We start from the raw sequence: 18,431 nt of genomic DNA on the forward strand, positions 1-18,431 counted from the left end.
AAACTACAAGGATTTCCTGTTGCATCACTATAGTTCCCATAAGGGTGTAGATAGTCACAGCCAGATTATGCGTGTCTTGTATGCACCCACACGTGTATTAATAGCTGTTGTCAAGATGCATGTTATTAATGCTATGGGGTTGAGTGTTGAACCAAATATGACGCTAGTGGATGCATGAAGATAGGGGAGAAACTTCATCTGTGTGAATTAAGAACACCACCAATGCGAGCGTGTTAAAGACGTAATCTTCAATTTCAACAGCCCCTCACCCTGCCCAAATATCGCAGGAACATAATCAGTGATGGATCGGTTTTATTGAAGCAATCAATAGTATACACAACAAAGTAATCATTAGTTGCAACCCTAAACACAAGGCTGTACGTGTTCATGGCCATAAAGCTAATGACTTGAAGAGCATACATAAACACGATAATAACTACCAGAGCCTGACTGACCCTTTACCTAAGTCTACCACACACGCACACACACACAATGAGATAAGGTGAGTAGCACTCATCACCCTACCACATCATGCAGCTGATGACCACTGAGCTCTGCTGTTGCGCAGTGCCTTGTTTCCCCAGATGAAGCTAGCAGGAACTCCCCTAATGAAGCCTCAGACACCACGCTAACTGGCCAGCCCTCTGTCCACGTGCCATATGCAACCTTCCCAGAGACAATACAGCAGCTGCCAGTGTGACAAAGCCAACCAACAGTGACTTAAAGGAGGCCAACCCAATGGCCCTGTCATTTGACGGAGGGGGGGGGGGGGTTTGTGAGAGAGAGAATGGGTAGTGTACATGGGGAGGAGACTATGTCAGGGAATCTGAAGGCACTCCCATTAATCATCCAACTACTAGTGCCACGCAAACCAACAGGGACTGCTGAAGGAAGTAGGGACATCCAATACGCTAACTTTGCATGGTGTGTGTTCACGTGTGACTAGAAGGCGCTCAATAAATGTCAACAAAATGTCTGCTATCAAGACCATGGAAGCTAAATGTCAAAGAAATGCAATTTATCATTTCATTATTTTAAAGTGTATGCTTTGTATATCCAGACTCCAGACACATATGGAGGGGGATAACAACAAAAAAATTGCCCTCGTTTCCGCAACCAAAAATTACAGTTTTTGGGTGCTGATGTTTGACCCATTGTCAAACTGCAGACTTGCAGGCCTGGACTTGAATGGAAAACCCTCCAAATAGGCCACGATAACTAGCAATATTTTGCAATTGGAAATGATGCTCATACAACAAGATATGTACATTTAGGCTGATAAATACCTTTAAAATTATAACATGATGAATAGGTTGTGGTATAGTTAACTCTCTCCTCGCACTTTCTAAACAAAGATGCGTTTGGATAGAATTTGATGGTCGTTATATCGTTCAGAGCACACGCTAACCAAAACAAACAGGCAGCCCATAATAGTGACTAAAGAATAAAGACAAAAATCATTCAAATTTTTAATTTTCCTCATGCAGTAAGATTGTTCACTTTTCATGCAGGTCTTTCACAAGTAGGCCAAGGTTTGAGTTACCATAGCAACTAAATCTAGCAAGGACAGGCAATACATTTAAAGCAGGGTGACAAAAGATGTCCCCTGCCTTGTTTGTAAAGTCAAGAATAAAAAATAAAAAAAGACCTGCCCACCTAGTGAAAAAGGTCCAGTAATGACACAACTACAATATGCTGACAATAATTTAAATAAACACAGTTCTTAACACAGTCGATACAGGATTCAACACAGAAGCAAAGCACTGTTGGCTTATGTGACCCACTACACCTCTGAACTCGTTTGCCTTCAATATGTACATAATTACCTTTGTGATTGTAACGCAAACAGCGAATGAACCCAAATATAGTCGGTGTGAGTATATAGGTGAGTCAGGCTGCCTAAGTGGACGTGTTTATTTGACTTATTTCGTTCTGACACAAAGAAAACAAGAGGATACAGAACAACAAATATATCGTTGATAAATAACACTTCCAATCTATTGCATGAATTTGTTCAGCGGTTGCTCTAGTCTCAATAACATTCACCCATAACCAGTATACGGAATATAGGAATAAGAAATATAAAGAACAGATTGATGAACTAGGTCTTCAGAAAACCCGAAGACACATAAATAAATAATAATGATAAAACAAAGCAGAATCCCGGAAGACAAAAACACAATCAGCAGGGATATTAACCTAGATGTAGGCTACGTTATGTCAAAATACAGAGGCGATACTCAATTCTACAGTGGTATAAACACTGAGAACAATAAACAGACTTATCGTAAGAACGAAACAGACAGCTTACTGGAATATGGAGAATGTAACTGGCATACCAGGAGCTTATATTACATAAAATATGACCGTTGTTGGCGAACGACCGACGGAAAGCTTAGATCACAGGCCATACGGCTATGGTTATTTCCTGGCTGGTGGTGATCCAAATGGGTTTGAGAGTAACCTCCGAGACTCGGGAGAACAATGTCAGTAACAAGTGATTGCGAGATGTTTTCAAATTGATATACGATCTGATAACGGGCCAAGGGGAGGTGTATGAGGCTACATCTGTGCGGGAAAGGCTCCTTGGAATGCATTTACTGCAAATAGACGGAGCCCGAATGAGTGTGCGCCATCATCACCGTGACGATGTAACTAGATTGCCACAACACAAGGCAGGCGACGGAGTACAACCACACTAAATACATATCCGAAGGTGTAATTCACTAGCCAAATGTCATTAATTGTGGAAGATATGTTTTGGGCGCTGTGTGCACATGCAACATAGTGGCTATCGTGTCTCGTAGACCACTGACAACTAACATTAGCTAGCAAGCTAGCGTGAACAGGCCGTCGTTCAAGTCAACTGTCTCGTTTGGCGCCGCATAATATTGCGACCTCTTACGCCTTTAGACCGGTACGAATGTGTATATCACTTTCTAGTCAGTCACGGTGTGGACAAGACAACATGACTAGCAAAATGATGTGTGAAACCGCAGCGTTTACCTTGGTTTATTAGGTTGTCAGGGCGCGCGGATCTTTCTTTCCAAGGATCCTGAACACCTCTCGTCGTCGATGGCGTCACGCGCCGAGATAACGTAAAGAACGTAAAGACTGAGGTACGCGGGCAACTTTTTTGAGGACCAGCGGGTATGCGAAATGTGTTTTGGCTCAACCGTGTCTAATTGGCAATACACAATTGGTCAAAATGACCCAGGGCTAAACTAGATATTTGAAATGTTATCATTCATAGTTTATAAGGACATTTCAGACCCATGTGTAATACCTACAGTGCGATTGAAATAGTAGAACCATCCAGAATAATATAAAATTCACGAATAAAATATAATAACAAAAAAAACATTTGTGTAATAAACGCCATCAATCTTTGAAATCAGGCCGGAAAGTATTATATATGCATGTACTGTGCCGCATGCTGACCTATTCCAGTACGATTTTTGGAATAGTTGTGACATGCAGCGCTCCCCTGTGGCCAACGAGTGGAGACTCGACAAAGCAAGATATGCAATAGTATATACAGTATGCGTTAATGGAAGTCGTATCATCACATAGAATCTGCATCTTAAATAAAATATTTCATATGTATCTGGTTAACATTTTGTGCACACACAACTTTACACTTTTCCTTTTTCAAATGAGGTGTGGGTGCTCGAGGTGATCTATTTAAGGTACATAATAATAATAATAATAATAATAATAATAATAATAATAATAATAATACTCTATATATTTAACTGTTAGAATGACGTAACGTCTGCAAAACTCCAATGCGTAAACATTTTCATATAATAAGTATAAGTAAATAATATAAGTGTATATTTGCGCTGGGCCAAACAGCTTGTACATAGTAATCGTTGATTGGTGCGTTTTTAGGAAACGGAGGACACGTCATATCCGGCTATTTTGTAACAGGAAGTAGTGTGAAGGTTGACCATTGTGGATGCTAAAATGGGTGTTAAAATAGAGATGTTTCGGGTAAGTGAGGTGTCTTAGTTCCGTACATTGTTGGATTCATCGTTAATGAAGGATATTGGTTCAATTATACCTAACATTCTTTAGCATAATGTGTGGTGCGGTTGTGGTATACTTTAAACGTTTTGCAATCTCCCCGACCAGTCAACATTGTTTTTATTTTAAACAGATGGTGCTGTATTTATCATTTCCCGTTACCATGTTTTGGATATCAAACCAGGCTGAATACTTTGAAGAATATATAGTCAAGAGAAAGGTATGTGAGGTTTTCTCAATAGTAGGCTAACTGTTACTCTTTATTGTTCATTAAATGTTGAGATGCCTTTTCTGACTGAAACCAGTAATCACACACACATGAGTCTGACACGATGGTTCAATCTGTAAATTGTCTCCATCTCTCCTCTCTGTCCTTCTGTTATTTACCATGTGTGTAACCTCCAGAGAGAAATCTTTCCTCCCGACGAGAAAATGCACGTAAGTGACAGTCTGGTTTGTTCTCAATGTTTTTATTTATTTTTGTCCGGGCTAATCCCATAACTCAGGAGGCATTTTTACTAGTCAAACATGTTATAGTTGAGCTTGATGAATGTAAAGCTTTTCTATTGACAATGGTTATTCTTATTGTTTTAACAAGAAAACAAATGTATAATCTAAACACACAATATTGATTTGAACTTTCATCCATTACACTCTGATATAACCAAGCAATTCATCAGAGATTTGACTATGCCTATACTTAAAAGTAAAGAATAATATATTTTTCACGTGCATTACACATTTGTTATTGTTTAAGCCTCACTGCACAGTAATGTGTCTTTTTTCTTCTTCTTTTAACAGAGAAAAGAGTTGGAGGAATTTAAAGAAAGAATGCGGAACCGTAAGGAGAAACGCTTATTGAAAGAAATGGCTTTGGAGTCACAAAACTAAGGACAAACAACAACAACAACAACAACAACCTGGAAAGAGTTTTATTTCATTCAGAGCAAACTGTTTTCCATTTGGATTTGGATACCATTTGGACTGGACCCCAAGCTTTTCCGATCAACAGACGCTTTAATAAAATGTATGCTGAATTGCAAATTATGTTCTTGATATTTTGACCGTGTTGCACTTTGAAGAATTGCTGACATCATTGTCCTTCATAATATCTATTTCCATCAGATTCGACAATATTGATTTATTCAAGTATGCTTAATTGTTCTTTAATGATTGTTTTTGATGCTGTCTTGATAAAGTTCAATGTAATACGATTTTTCCATGAACATCTTTAAGAAATGAAAATTAAAGGATTATTTTGTAAATGTATGTCTATGTGTTTTGGACACCACATGTTTGATTAGAAAGATACTTTCTACCACTGAAGTTGGTTTTCGATTTATCATTTTCGCTCACGAAAGATGAAGCATGTAAATTCTCTTTATTTTTTGGTTTGGATCTTTCATATGGATTCTATCCACATACTTTAACTGTGGCATGCATAGACAGGTATAACTACAGATTTCCATCAATTAAACGGCAGTCCTCACTAACATTGGATAACTATCGCCAATCTTTGGTCTGTGGTTTTTTAATGTATTTAAATGACCTGAGAAGTCACAAATAAAGTCTTGTGACTTAACACAACGTTATTTGGGACAAAAAGTATTCTGTCTCATGCATGTTTCGGGTGTCTTGTGGACCAACAACAATAACAGCCTTAACAATTTGTGTCAACAGAGTTTACTTTCTCAATTACAAGCAATATAGATAGCCTATATATATCATGTTTGCCATTTACCTCTGTTAAATCCAAATGAGGAATGAAGGTGCTTTTTTGTGATAAGATGTGATTTTAGTTTTAAAAAGCAATTATAATCGATATGGGTTGATATAATCAGTTTTATCTTGAAAAAATATAAATTAAACAAGGTTTTAAAACCCAGTGTAGTTTATTGCTTTGATCTGTACAAATTGAAAAGAAAATTGTAAAATAGTATTTTATGCCATTGATAAATGAGCCCGATTGAACATTGATTCAATGCACGAGCGACCGAGTTTTACTATGTGTGTTGCAAATGTATTGCACTTCATGCATGTAAGTCTACCTGGGTAGATAAGGGAGGCTGGGGGTGTATTGTTGGAGGTGGGGTGTTGGGAGTAGTTTACATGTTTTTATGGAAACCTATCCAGGGTCAATGAGTCAGGTTGAAAACAATAATTATTTTATTATTGTAGTGAACATTGTAAACGGCCAAAGACCCAAACACCAAACAAAGTAAAATAACCCTACATAAATGCATCATTTTATTCATTTTATTTTTTCTATAACCAATATTGAGTCAACTTTTGATCTTGACCTGCGGTGCACCTGTTAGATATAGATTGTAATGCTAAAACGAAACACTGGGTGATAATGTTTCCTTTTCAAAACCTGCTTTGGACGACCAGGAAAATACTAACAACACGGAAGTAACAGGTTAGCAACACGCAAGAGGCTACGATGGCACCGAGTGGGTTGAAGGCGATAGTTGGAGAAAGTAAGTACTTTTCTTAATTTCTATGACATTATATATATTTAGATGTGAAGAGAACTCAACACTGACTAACACGAGTTGTCAAATGTCCAGTTATGAGAGTGTCTGCTTATGTTATTAGCTATTTGTTTAGGATTATACATCTCTATTGATAGGTCGCCTGAGAGGATTTCTTCAACCCCTAGTTCCTAGTAACTAACATCATCGCTCATTAAAGGCAACCATCAAAGTTTTGATAATAATTTTGTTAAATACGGTATTTAGTACGTTGTCTACTAATCCTTCTATTAATACGAGGGGTTAATGCAACTATATAGGCCTATTAAACAGTGGCTAAACGGTCTATTGCTACGAGGAAGTGAAATCGAGAATCGTGTCATGAGATTTGGCTATTTTGTTAATTTTCCGGGGATTTAACAGAGGGATTACTAGAATATTTAGATTGTTTGAATTAATGAGGTTTATTTCAGATCCAACTATGATGTATCATTTGTACTGAGTTAAATTTGTCTTAAAATGACATTGTATCCCCTTTTCATGTAGGTTGTTTTTCTGTTGCTCATATTTCCTTACAAGTTAACCAATATAAATGAAAGTAGCCAGATAATTAACTTGTTTATTAATCTACAGTATTATAATAGTTATAAACTGTAATCATAAGCAGTTACAGCCAAGTCTCTATTGGCTAACATCAAGTCCAATTCTTTAAAAGGCAACCTGGCAACTAAACTGTAGTTCTTCATTTGTTATTACACCACACTCTTGCCATACAGCAAAGTCATGGTGATAATCTGCCTCTATCTTTCAAACACGCTTTTCATACGTAGATACGAAATGGTTACAAAGTTGTCGGTTTTGGGTTGAGAGCGAAATGCAAGATGCATAACACCTTGACATCTGGCCTTAATATGTAGCCTATATAATTATTTAGGCATCTTTTCTTGTTGCAAGAGACCATTAAGATGTGGCAAAGTCGCATAAGGATGTCAGTATTCTTAACTATACATCTATGTGTTTATCTGCAGAGATCTTAAATGGAGTCATCAAGAGCGTAAAGAAGGATGGAGAATGGAAGGTGAGTACTCGACAGTAAGAGAACAACATCACTTTAGCTTTCTCGTATGCATGTTTTAACCTTTTATTTCAAATGTATGGTTCCTCAGGTCCTCATTGTGGATCACATCAGTATGCGCATTTTATCATCATGCTGCAAGATGTCTGATATTTTGGCAGAGGGGGTTACCAGTAAGTGACCTGTTAAATGATATATCCCACCAATAGGATAAATATAAGACTGTAATTATTAAACAGCTACAGTGGCAAATTATATATCCCACAAATAGGATAAATATAAGACTGTAATTATTAAACAGCTACAGTGGCAGTCTGATCAATGTGTAGACATTCTACTCGTGTAAGAGCAAATGTTTTCAATAAGTTATCCTGGGCAACCTGGTTGTGATGAAATTGAGGCATAAAGCCTAAACATGTAGAATACACATGTGGTTGTATGCCTGTATACTCAAGCCTCATATTAATACAATGATCCACCCTTCACCTTTCAGTCGTAGAGGATATCAGCAAACGCAGGGAGCCCATTTCCAGTCTGGAGGCCATCTATCTCATCTCACCAGTGGAGAAGGTCAGTGTTCCAACTTTATTGTAGTCACGATCCAATTCCTGTGTCTTTTGCATTAATACAAGTACGGTATACTATATATTATAGAATCTAATCTATGCTACAATATTTAACAAATTGACATGCTGTGTCATCAGAGATGGAGGAAACAGGCCAAATTGAAATAGTGTACCTTTACTCCGAAGTTCTCTAAATCTTCCTATCCCTTTCTCTTTTTGTCTATCGCAGTCTGTTGAAGCTCTGATCAAGGACTTCAAAGAAACTGCTTTCACCTACAAAGCAGCACACATCTTCTTCACCGACAGTAAGATGATTTGATGTTCTCCACATCTTTAAGGTTCGAAATAGCCTTTTCTAAATGTCTTTCTCTTCCCTGCTGCGTAGATTGTCCAGATAGTCTCTTTGCTCAAATCGGGAAATCCAGAATTGCCAAGTTTGTGAAGACATTGAAGGAGATCAACGTGGCCTTCCTGCCCTACGAGTCTCAGGTTCAGGGTCTTCCTCTTAAACTCGCTGCTTCCATTTCTCCAAGACCGCGCCAAATACGTTTTTTGGGGGTTTTCACCAAAACTCAACCCGTTAACCCTACATGTCTCTCTTCACCCCACCACCACAGGTGTTCTCCATGGATGACCCCACCTCCATGCACCGCTTCTACAGCCCTGAGTCGTCTGGAGGCAAGGACAAGATGCTGGAGGGTCTGGCCGAGCAGATCGCCACCCTCTGCGACACGCTGAAGGAGTACCCTGCCGTCCGCTATCGCAGGTACCAGAGCACTGCGCTAGGGCTGGGGGATTAACCGAATTTAGCGTCAAACGATCACAAAACTAATGTAATCGAGTTTTCGATATGTATATATATATTTTTAATTTATGTTTATTAAATGCTTTTACCAGCTGGATACATATCTGTTCATTATTTTAGATTTGAAAATTGTCTATTTGACCATTTTGTGTATTCTTTTTAAGGCGAAATTTCAAAGTTCTCAATTACGAAGTGTTTTTTGGGAGAGATATGCTGAATAAATCATGTTTTCAAACTCAAAAATAATTGTTTGAATAATCGTGATTTCAATATAATCGTGACTATGATCTTTTTCATAATCAAGTAGCCCTACACTGCGCAGGAAAAACCTGTATTTATCGTATTCTTCATTCAACTACCGAAACCCTGCAATCAGACCAACAATAATTAGCGATAAGAGAAAATGAAATTACTTTTGAGACCTGCGTACATCTGTCATTGTTGACGCACATGTGTATCAGCAGCTGTCTTTGAGGAGCATAAAAATGTAATCAAAGCCAAAAATGGAATGTCGTAGGGCAAGGTTTTTTTCCCGACACCCATGCCTTTTCCTGCCGTTGTCGACATGACATAATTGACTAGCACAACTGGCGGGATCACGGTTTCGAAAGATTCTACTGCGAAAGGCATGTTAACCTTCCACCTAAAAAAAAAAAAAAAAGACGATTACACCCTTGACTAGTACGACTCCGCCCAGTCTCAAATTGAATTGTCATAACACACCGTGTGTTTAATTCTCTGGCGTGGCTGACGGTTATTGTTCCCATTATCTATGCTAGTGGCCCCCAGGTGAACGCAAAACTGGCTGAGGAGGTTTACCAGCAACTCAACGCCCATAAAGCCGACAACCCCAGCATGGGAGAGGTGAGAGAGTGTGGAACTGCCATCCCAGTTAACACATTATCCTGTTGCTACTGCAACAAAAGTTATTGTCTCTCTGATAAAACCCAGAGCAACCTTCAGCTCGGCTAAGCTTGTGAAGCGCTGTACTTCACACATTTCTTGGTGTTTATGGGGCAATTTTGGGGCTTACTTCTTGTTAATCATTTTTTCCCTTTGTGCTTGACTCTGCTGTTTCTTTCACTATTTTTCTTCCATTCTTCCTTAGCTGACATTTCCTTGCGTCTGAGACTGGTCTGAAAAGGCATGTATTGCGATTCACATTTACAGTTCCTAATGTACATAGAGGAGTTGGACGTATTAGAACTGGCCCCCTCTTGAGTTCTCTTAAAAGGTCCTGTTTTAATATTAAATTTGTTTCTCATCTGAGAAAATATTTATCAATCTTTAAACATACATGATACATTTTAACAAAATGATGACCCATTCTTGGATATTGAAATAACAGACTAATGTGGATTTAACAAACCAAATCGATCCACTAGAGAAAACTCATCTTCCTGATAAAAATGTCCTTGCATACTGCAATGAGTTATTTTAAGATACCAGGTAAAAATCAAAATATAATTCATTATGCGTTTAGCAATAATTGAGCTCTCTGTTTTGGCTTTGGTTTATGTATTTATTTTCTTCTTCTCTTACTGTTCTTCTGGCATTTCAAAGCAATTCACATAAAATTACACATAAGTCCCCCACCACTCATTGTCACGTTATATTATTTTACTGAACAACGTTGCCTGTCTTTAGGGTGCAGATAAGGCCCGATCCCAGCTACTGATCGTAGACCGAGGATATGACCCCATCACACCCATTCTGCACGAGATGACCTTCCAGGCCATGGTCTACGATTTGCTGGACATAAAGCAAGACATCTACAAGTGAGTGCTATGCCTATAAATACAATGTGCAGCTGATAAATCAAATAGGAATACTTGAGCAGGATATTCTAGTAGGTAGGGTTATCTTTCAACTCCTGGCCGAAAGGTTTTGTGTTCGATTCGCGCGGTCCACTTTATACCTTTTAGGCTTCCATGTGCAAGATGCTTTCCCTTGCCTGCTTATTATATGAATGCATAAATAATGCTTACGTTTCTTTAGATTAAAGGGTCTGCTAAAAAGAAATGTATTCCTGTATTCAAACATTTGATGTGCTGCATGTTCAAGGTTTCAAACCACTGGAATTGGAGAAAGTAAAGAGAGAGAGGTTCTCTTGGATGAGGATGATGAGCTTTGGGTTCAGCTCCGACACATGCACATCGCCGATGTCACCAAGTAAGTGTGTCACCTGGTGGTAGGTCGGCAGTGCACAGAGGCCTTCTGCTCTGTGCACTTTGGCTCACTGAATAGTAAATCGTTTTATAAGCGTGGCTTGTGTTGTGCCTGTAGATGGAGTCTTGTAGGGTATTTGTTTTTGTGAGTAGCGTGTTGTATGTATGAGTCCATTCGTTTTTGACATTAATGTTCCGGATGCCAACTCAAATCATCAACGTTTTGAAAAGGTGGTGAGTCATTATTTAATATGTATGAGTGCATTTCTTCAAGTACTTCACAATCCAAGGGGGTGTTTTGTAAATGAATGTCGTCCTTTTTGCAGGAAGGTGACTGAACTGCTGCGTACTTTCTGTGAGAGTAAAAGGATGTCCACTGATAATGTGAGTAATGAACACTGTGGGAGCCATTGTCCTTGCAGCGTTAAGTGGCCTGTGGCTGGGCATGGTGTTGTGGTCACCCACCATTAAATATCTTTTGTGCTTTTAGGCCAACATCAAAGATCTCTCTCAGATGCTGAAGAAAATGCCACAATACCAAAAAGAGCTCAGCTTGGTGAGTGTTGGCACATTTCTTGAAGTTAAAGATGAAATAAAAAATTAAATAAAAGCATGAGAAATTGTTTGAAATTATGGAATTTCCCCCCAAATATTAATCAAATTACTTTTAACTATTAATTATGTTGCACTCATCAATGTGATGTGTTTAATTGTCACAGTTACAGTCGTGGCCACTTACCAACATCTGTACCTTTTACTCCAACCTCTTTCATTTATACTGTATGTCTTTAATGCTTTCCCTTTTTTATATTTACAGTACAGTACTCACTTGCATCTCGCTGATGCCTGCATGAAGAAGTACAAGCAATCTCTGGAAAAACTTTGTGAGGTGGAACAGGTCTGTGTGAATTAAAACATCTCTTTAATTGAACACTCTCTTTAGAAGCAGACTCTGTACCTCACACTCATACAGCCGTCGAGTCGTCATTAAGTTTATAACACAATGTTCACAGAGTCTCTTCGAGAGAGTGTCTGTCGTGAAATGACAACTGCTCACTGCAACAGCATAGTAGACGTACCACTCCACTAATGCATTAACTCTATTAGCTCCCCTGGGAAACGTGCATTGGCTATCGACCCACTGTCGGTATGCATAACGGGGGGGGGAGTTTTAATCGTGACGGCATTGAAAGACGAGACATTCCATTTCCTTTTGCATATGCGGCAATACACTGTAATCTGATGCGTCAATCCAATCCAAGGCAAAAAATGCGACGGTCCAAAAAATTGCGGCATTTTAACATGTCCCCCAAACAATGTCTGTGCTACCGTAACTCAGACACTTTTTAAGCAAACAAGTGTCTGACAGGTCAGACACTAAAAAGCGACCCAGGAGCACGGTGTGACTTTTATTTAATAGGAGTGTCAATCGGGACACTTGCATAAACCGTTCACTCTGCGTTGCTAATGCACCGGTGGCGTAGTTGAGAGCTGTTTCTGTAATCCCATTGGGAGGGGGGGGGGTTGTGTTGGCTCTGAAACGGAAATCTTAAGCAAGCAGCCAGTCACCACCACTCTACCCTCAGCGGTATAAATGTCCTCCATTGTATGGTTCATGCAAGTACAAAGAAGGCTTTGTGAATGTGACACTATAGGTGATAAAAAAAAGTTATGGCCGTAGACATTGATGGCTTGTTTCCAGCGCTAGTGAATTTCAAATGTGAAAGAGCAAGGTTTGTTGGTCCCTGGCTAAGCCTAATGGAGAATAGGGATTAAGGAATACTTGGAATACAGATTTTTTTAGGAAGGGCAAAGCGCCTAGTGTTTGAACGGGGATCCGACAACCAAGGTGGCATTTATAAAAGCTTTTAAAGACTGTAGGAAGCCCATATCGCTGAGTGGTTTTGAAACATTTTGATCGTTATATCTTGCTGCTGTAATATAATGTTTTACATCTCACCACAAAGAAGAATGGCTCACTTGTGCATTTGAAATGTTTTAAAATGTACCTTTTCATACATGCCCATGCTACAGTAAAGTAGGTTTCCACATCAAGACTCAATAGAAAACAAACTGCACGAAACTGAGTGACGTATTTCTGGGATCATGGAGTGATCATCGGGTGTGTATCATTAAATATCGGGTGAAGGAACATTGTCTTTCGTGACGCATTTCTAAGATAAAAAAGATATTAGGGTGTGGCTGACTCCAGGAAGGATGTGGGAGGGATGTGCCCTGATCCGTGGCGCCGTGGCTTAATTATAGCAGGAGTATACTTCAGTTAGAAAGGTGTTCGTCACACACCCCTAGAGAAAAGAAGATGCCATGTTTCATGTTGACTTAATCTGAATCGGAAGTTATTGGCAAGTTGGTAAGCGAAACAAGGAATCTGTCTTGGTTTTTCAAAAGTAAACCTTTTTGAATGTATTTATACAAATATCTTAAGAAGGGCAAAGCTCCTGGTGTTTGTAAAGGGAGCTCGAACAACCTGGGGGGCATTTATAAAAGCTATTGAAGACTGTAAGAAGCCCATATTGCTGATTGGTTTTGATACATTTTGATGGTTACATTTTTTAAATTAATCTTTTACATCTAAAATATGAAGTTAGCAAATGACCCTTGGTATTGGCCGAAATAGTGTCACTGTGAGTAACGTCTTTGCATTGAACCCTATGACGGTTACTAATGGTGACGCTCCACCAAAGGACCTGGCCATGGGCTCCGATGCAGAGGGGCAGCCCCTGAGGGACGCCATGAAGAGCATCGTCCCCGTGCTGCTCGACAACGACATCGAGGCCTACGACAAGATCCGCATCATCCTGCTGTACATCTTCCACAAGAAAAAGGGTGGGTTCAATGACCATCAGCCGTCCATTCGACTGCTCACGAAACCTGCTCCCAAAAAACCACTTCACTTGATGGGCAGGTGTTTTAAAATGGAGAGAATCAGAGAGGTCTGTTTTCCGACATCGTCTTTGAGAGTTGTTCGCACCTTGTTCCTTGCAGGCATTGCTGATGAGAACCTCACCAAGCTCATTCAGCACGCCAACATACAGGCGGACAGCAACATCATCACCAACCTGCAGCACCTGGGCTGTAACATCATAGCCGGGGTAGGCCTCTCCACCGCAGCCCTGAGACAACTCCTCCTCCCGCTGCTCCATGCACACCATGAAGCTATTTGCTATGCAAATGTCTTGTTGTTCCCCCATCAGGGCGCCAACGCGGGACAAGCCCAGCCTGAGAGGAAAGAGCGAACAGAGTCGACCTACCAGCTCTCCCGATGGACTCCGGTCCTCAAAGACATCATGGAGGTAGTGCGAACCTGCAACCGCATGCCAATATGTGCAGCCACGTGGGCAGCGTAAGAGTAGAATCATGAGGAGTGAGGCATGCAATACAAAAATGTGCTCCAGCAGGGATTTTCAAATTGCCTCAAGACATCTCTTCCTTCTGCATACTCAAAGGAACATCTTAAGCGTGGAGTACCAAAGGCATTAGTTGTGGGGAATATATATATTTTTTTATTCTTGCATTCACATATAAAAACGAATGCACTCTTTTAATTAATATTGGAAGAATGTGCTGAACTTTGATTGTCTGTGTTGTCACCTCTGACTCTGTCTCTTTGTGTGTGTTTGGGCACAGAATGCCCTGGAGGACAAGCTGGACAGAAAACTGTGGCCGTTTGTCTCCGATCCAGCGCCAATCAACACGACGCAAACTGCAGTGAGGTGGGTGCTGTGCTATGGTTACATATTGAAGATCCCCCGCCCCTACATCCTTACCTGACCAGGTGCTGGTTCAAATTACATGGAAATAGATTTGAAGACATTGAAGTACACCTTTCATGATGAGACTGTATGATGGTAAACAATAAATGTCCAGATTATAATTTTGTTTACTATTTCTATATTTATGTGTTGTTGACTTTTTTTTCTCATGAATGGAGCTTGAGGTCTAAAGATCCAATAAGACCAGTTTACCGGGTTCATTACAGCGCTTCATAATCCCAGGGAACTTCCGACCACATTCGAGGGTTTACACAAACCACATTTAAGAGCCTGTGTCAAAACATAATCTGCATTCACTAATGGACAATTTATTTGTCTCCCTTCCTGTGTGGTCAAGCACTTGATGGTCTGGTCTGGGTCTGCGTATTAATTAATGTCACTTTATCCTGCTGACACCAGATGTCGATGTGTTTCTATATATAGAGCCCACTACAGACCATTTGCGAGACTCCACGATACTTCCTGTACTCTTAATCTATGCAACATTGACATTGATGAAATAACATCCTCTTTCGACGTAGCCGTGGCATTTCACTGAAGATTGTGGTCTTTTCAGTATGGTATGGTTTACAACTTTAACATGTTGTACTTCTTAAAGACTTACTTTATGATATGACTCCAATGAACAATGTTAAATGATGATTGCCCAGCCCAAGTGGCAATTGTAAGTCCCTAAATGACTGCAGATCCTTGGGCACGATGCCTATCAGCTCGTGGATTACGTGTATCTGATGTTGGACTGTGGCTTTGGTTAAAGTGGCCGCTGGATGGCTGAACTCTGTATATATTAAACATGTATATTTTGTGTACATGTCTTTGTTTTTTTGAATAGCAGTGCACGATTCGGGCACTGGCACAAAAACAAATCTCCGACGGAGTACCGCTCCGGGCCACGTCTCATCGTCTTCGTGATCGGTGGGGTGACACACTCTGAGATGCGCTCGGCCTATGAGGTCACTCGAGCCACCGACGGAAAATGGGAAGTCCTGATTGGTAGGTTTCGTTTTGTTAACAAAGTGGGCACCCCTTGCCTGGTTACAGTACCCTCATGTACATGTATATTTGGAAACGGTTTATTTTCTACCTTCTACAATTTCGACTGTATGCTTTGATTGTTCGCCGGTTTTCTTTGGATAAAATGGTCTACTACACTGATTCTCACCTGGTAGGTCGCAAGACTCGTGTCGTGAATGACAAGTGGGTCATGCTGTCTTTTTAAGTGTGTCGCTGAGCATTTGCAAAACCTTCATTTTTGGAAAGAAACCCATTGATTAACCATTGTTTCAATGTTAATTCATTTTTCAATGGCTTGTTTTTACGTTATTGAATTTAGCCCTGATTCTTGCATCTTTTTGTTCGGTTATTGTTTTTAACCGTGCACAAAGGCATTGTTGATCCATAATTTGCTTGGATGAATGAATGGCTGAATTGGTAGCCTTGCAGATGGGTTCCAGGCACTTTGTTAAGGGATCCACTTTTGACCATGTAAAGTTAACATATTTTTCTTGTGTTTTCTTTGACAGGGTCATCTCACATCCTGACACCGACAAGCTTCCTGAACGACGTGAAGAGTCTAGACAAAGTGCTTAATCCGGATTTTTAAGGGAGATCCTTTGCAGAGCGGGCAGATTGGGATAGAGATATATTTAACTTGTGCTGATGAGGGATGCTGGTCCATTGTCACTGGATTTGCGGTGTATGTGTACTCACCCAGGTAGTCAAAGATATAATCACTGGAAGGATATGTATACATTTTTTGTGTGTGCAATGCTCAATTTGAAATAGATTATGTATATACTACCATTTGGTTTCACATCATAGCCAAAGTATTTAATTTAAATAGATTGTATTTACTGTACCCGATGATTGTATCCTATACTGTAATTATTTCAAATTATTTTTGTTGTAATGAAATCATATATTTGCGGTCTTAGCACCGAATAATTTAAAAAGTAATCTTAGAGTTACCTTTGAAAACAAAGTCTCATTGTCTAATTCTACTGTCCCTCCTTGATGCCACTTTCAAAGTTGCTTCTCAAAAGTTTATTTTGAAATCAAGCACTTTTCTCATGTACCTTTTTAGAGTAAGATTTTCAGTGTGGTGGGTCTCTGTGTCTTTGTTCTATGTAAAAAATAAAAAAGTTATACTATGTTAGTATTAGTAAGTATGTCTATACTTCTATTTGCTAGCCTAAAACTTTACTGACCATCATAAAAAGTAAACAGGACAGAGATAATCCAATGAAACTGCAACATATAAAATCACTACTCACTTTTGTTCTCTTAATTAGGGGTCCGAGGAGCAAAGCTGCTTGGTCCCCTATGGTTTCTGTAACAATGTTTTTCCCTCAAATTCTGTAAAAGTCATTTTGCAGCCTATACCGTAAATCGAAAATTCTTGAAATTTTCGATTTAAAAGGACCATTTTGTTATTGTATAAAGACCATACTTCTATCATTAGGTGGATACCATTAACAGTGCAAATTTTCAGGTCTTTACTATTTTAAGAAAGCCCTTAATTCTCTTGTGAAATGTGTGCTTGGAGTTTTCTTGATGTGTGCTTATCAATCGACATTTTCACCATGTGAATGAGGCTTTATGCAGTTCAGGAATGTCAGTGGCTCAAAGGTATAATGCCTTGTACTGGTGATCTTTAGGTTGAGAGTCTCGAATCCTGATTAGAGCATTATGAACAAACTGAACATGACATTCTGTTATGCCACTCATTGAAGAAAAACAACATTGAACAGCACCTGAAATTCATCAGGTAATCAACATTCTGGCTCATTCGTTTCCAAGTAGACACAGTATGGCATTAAGGGGAACTTCTTCGTTAACCATTTTTCCTTCATAATTAACTCTGTCATATTGAAATTTCTTCCGTTAGTGTTCTTGACTACAAAGGTTTAATTTCCCGAGAATTTCAAAGATTTTTCAGGTATATGCTTTTAAGAAAGCCCTTAATTCACTTGAGAAATGTCTGCTTGCAGTTTTCTGGATGTTGTATGCTTATCAATAGACATTTTGACCATGTGAATGAGGCTGCAGTTCAGGTTTATCAGTGGCTCAATGGGATAATGCCTTGTACAGGTGATCCTTAGGTTGAGAGTTTTAATCCCGATTATGGCATGCTGAACATGACATTCGGCCATTGCTTTGCAGCTCACCTGAAAGCCGAGGCACAGTATTGCATTAAGTGGAACATCTTCATTAAAATCTTTCTTTCATTATTATATGTCATATTTATATATCTTCCATTAGTGTGTTCTTGACTTTTAATTTTGCTCGGATCATCGCTTGCGGTTATATTTGCATTTGATTCTCTGAATTTCTAGTATATACCCATGTCTTCTACAGTGTATCATATAGACCGTAACCCTAACCCTAACCTCAGAAATCTCCCCATGAGATTATTTCAACTGAAAGTGAGGCATCATAGTGGATATGTTAGTATATGATGCAGGACCTGTGGGAGAGTGATCCTAATCTATGCACTCTTGTAGAATTTTTGATATGGGGC

The 18,431-nt window shown here is 39.4% G+C and overlaps 3 protein-coding genes across 4 annotated transcripts in view; 2 read left to right on the forward strand and 1 right to left on the reverse strand.

Annotated features, from left to right (window-relative positions):
- Nucleotides 1–3,147, reverse strand: part of brd4 (bromodomain containing 4) — a 31,491-nt gene extending 28,344 nt beyond the window's left edge. Inside the window, exon 1 of the mRNA XM_060036939.1 lies at nt 3,007–3,147. The gene's annotated coding sequence lies outside the window, so the exon portion shown is untranslated. The remainder of the gene's footprint in view (nt 1–3,006) is intronic.
- A 739-nt stretch (nt 3,148–3,886) lies between these two features.
- On the forward strand, nt 3,887–5,910 carry LOC132446614 (protein PET100 homolog, mitochondrial). The gene is made up of 4 exons (XM_060036982.1): nt 3,887–3,996; nt 4,163–4,249; nt 4,435–4,467; nt 4,831–5,910. Exons 1-4 carry the CDS (start codon nt 3,970–3,972, stop codon nt 4,918–4,920), a joined length of 237 nt encoding a protein of 78 aa, XP_059892965.1. The 5' UTR covers nt 3,887–3,969; the 3' UTR covers nt 4,921–5,910.
- Nucleotides 5,911–6,396: 486 nt separating this feature from the next.
- Nucleotides 6,397–17,066, forward strand: stxbp2 (syntaxin binding protein 2). Of its 2 annotated transcripts, none has more exons than XM_060037142.1 (19): nt 6,397–6,509; nt 7,532–7,581; nt 7,670–7,751; nt 8,072–8,148; nt 8,374–8,449; nt 8,530–8,633; nt 8,762–8,910; nt 9,729–9,813; nt 10,597–10,727; nt 11,014–11,121; nt 11,444–11,501; nt 11,608–11,673; nt 11,935–12,015; nt 13,823–13,964; nt 14,124–14,230; nt 14,333–14,431; nt 14,766–14,851; nt 15,744–15,904; nt 16,435–17,066. In XM_060037142.1, exons 1-19 carry the CDS (start codon nt 6,473–6,475, stop codon nt 16,512–16,514), a joined length of 1,779 nt encoding a protein of 592 aa, XP_059893125.1. In that variant the 5' UTR covers nt 6,397–6,472; the 3' UTR covers nt 16,515–17,066. The 2 variants fall into 2 exon arrangements, with proteins under 2 accessions (XP_059893125.1, XP_059893133.1); XM_060037150.1 differs by having other exon boundaries at nt 6,401–6,509; nt 15,747–15,904.
- The last annotated feature ends 1,365 nt before the right edge of the window (nt 17,067–18,431 follow it).

This window comes from Gadus macrocephalus, chromosome 2, assembly GCF_031168955.1.
Source record: "Gadus macrocephalus chromosome 2, ASM3116895v1".
Lineage (NCBI taxonomy): Eukaryota > Metazoa > Chordata > Actinopteri > Gadiformes > Gadidae > Gadus > Gadus macrocephalus.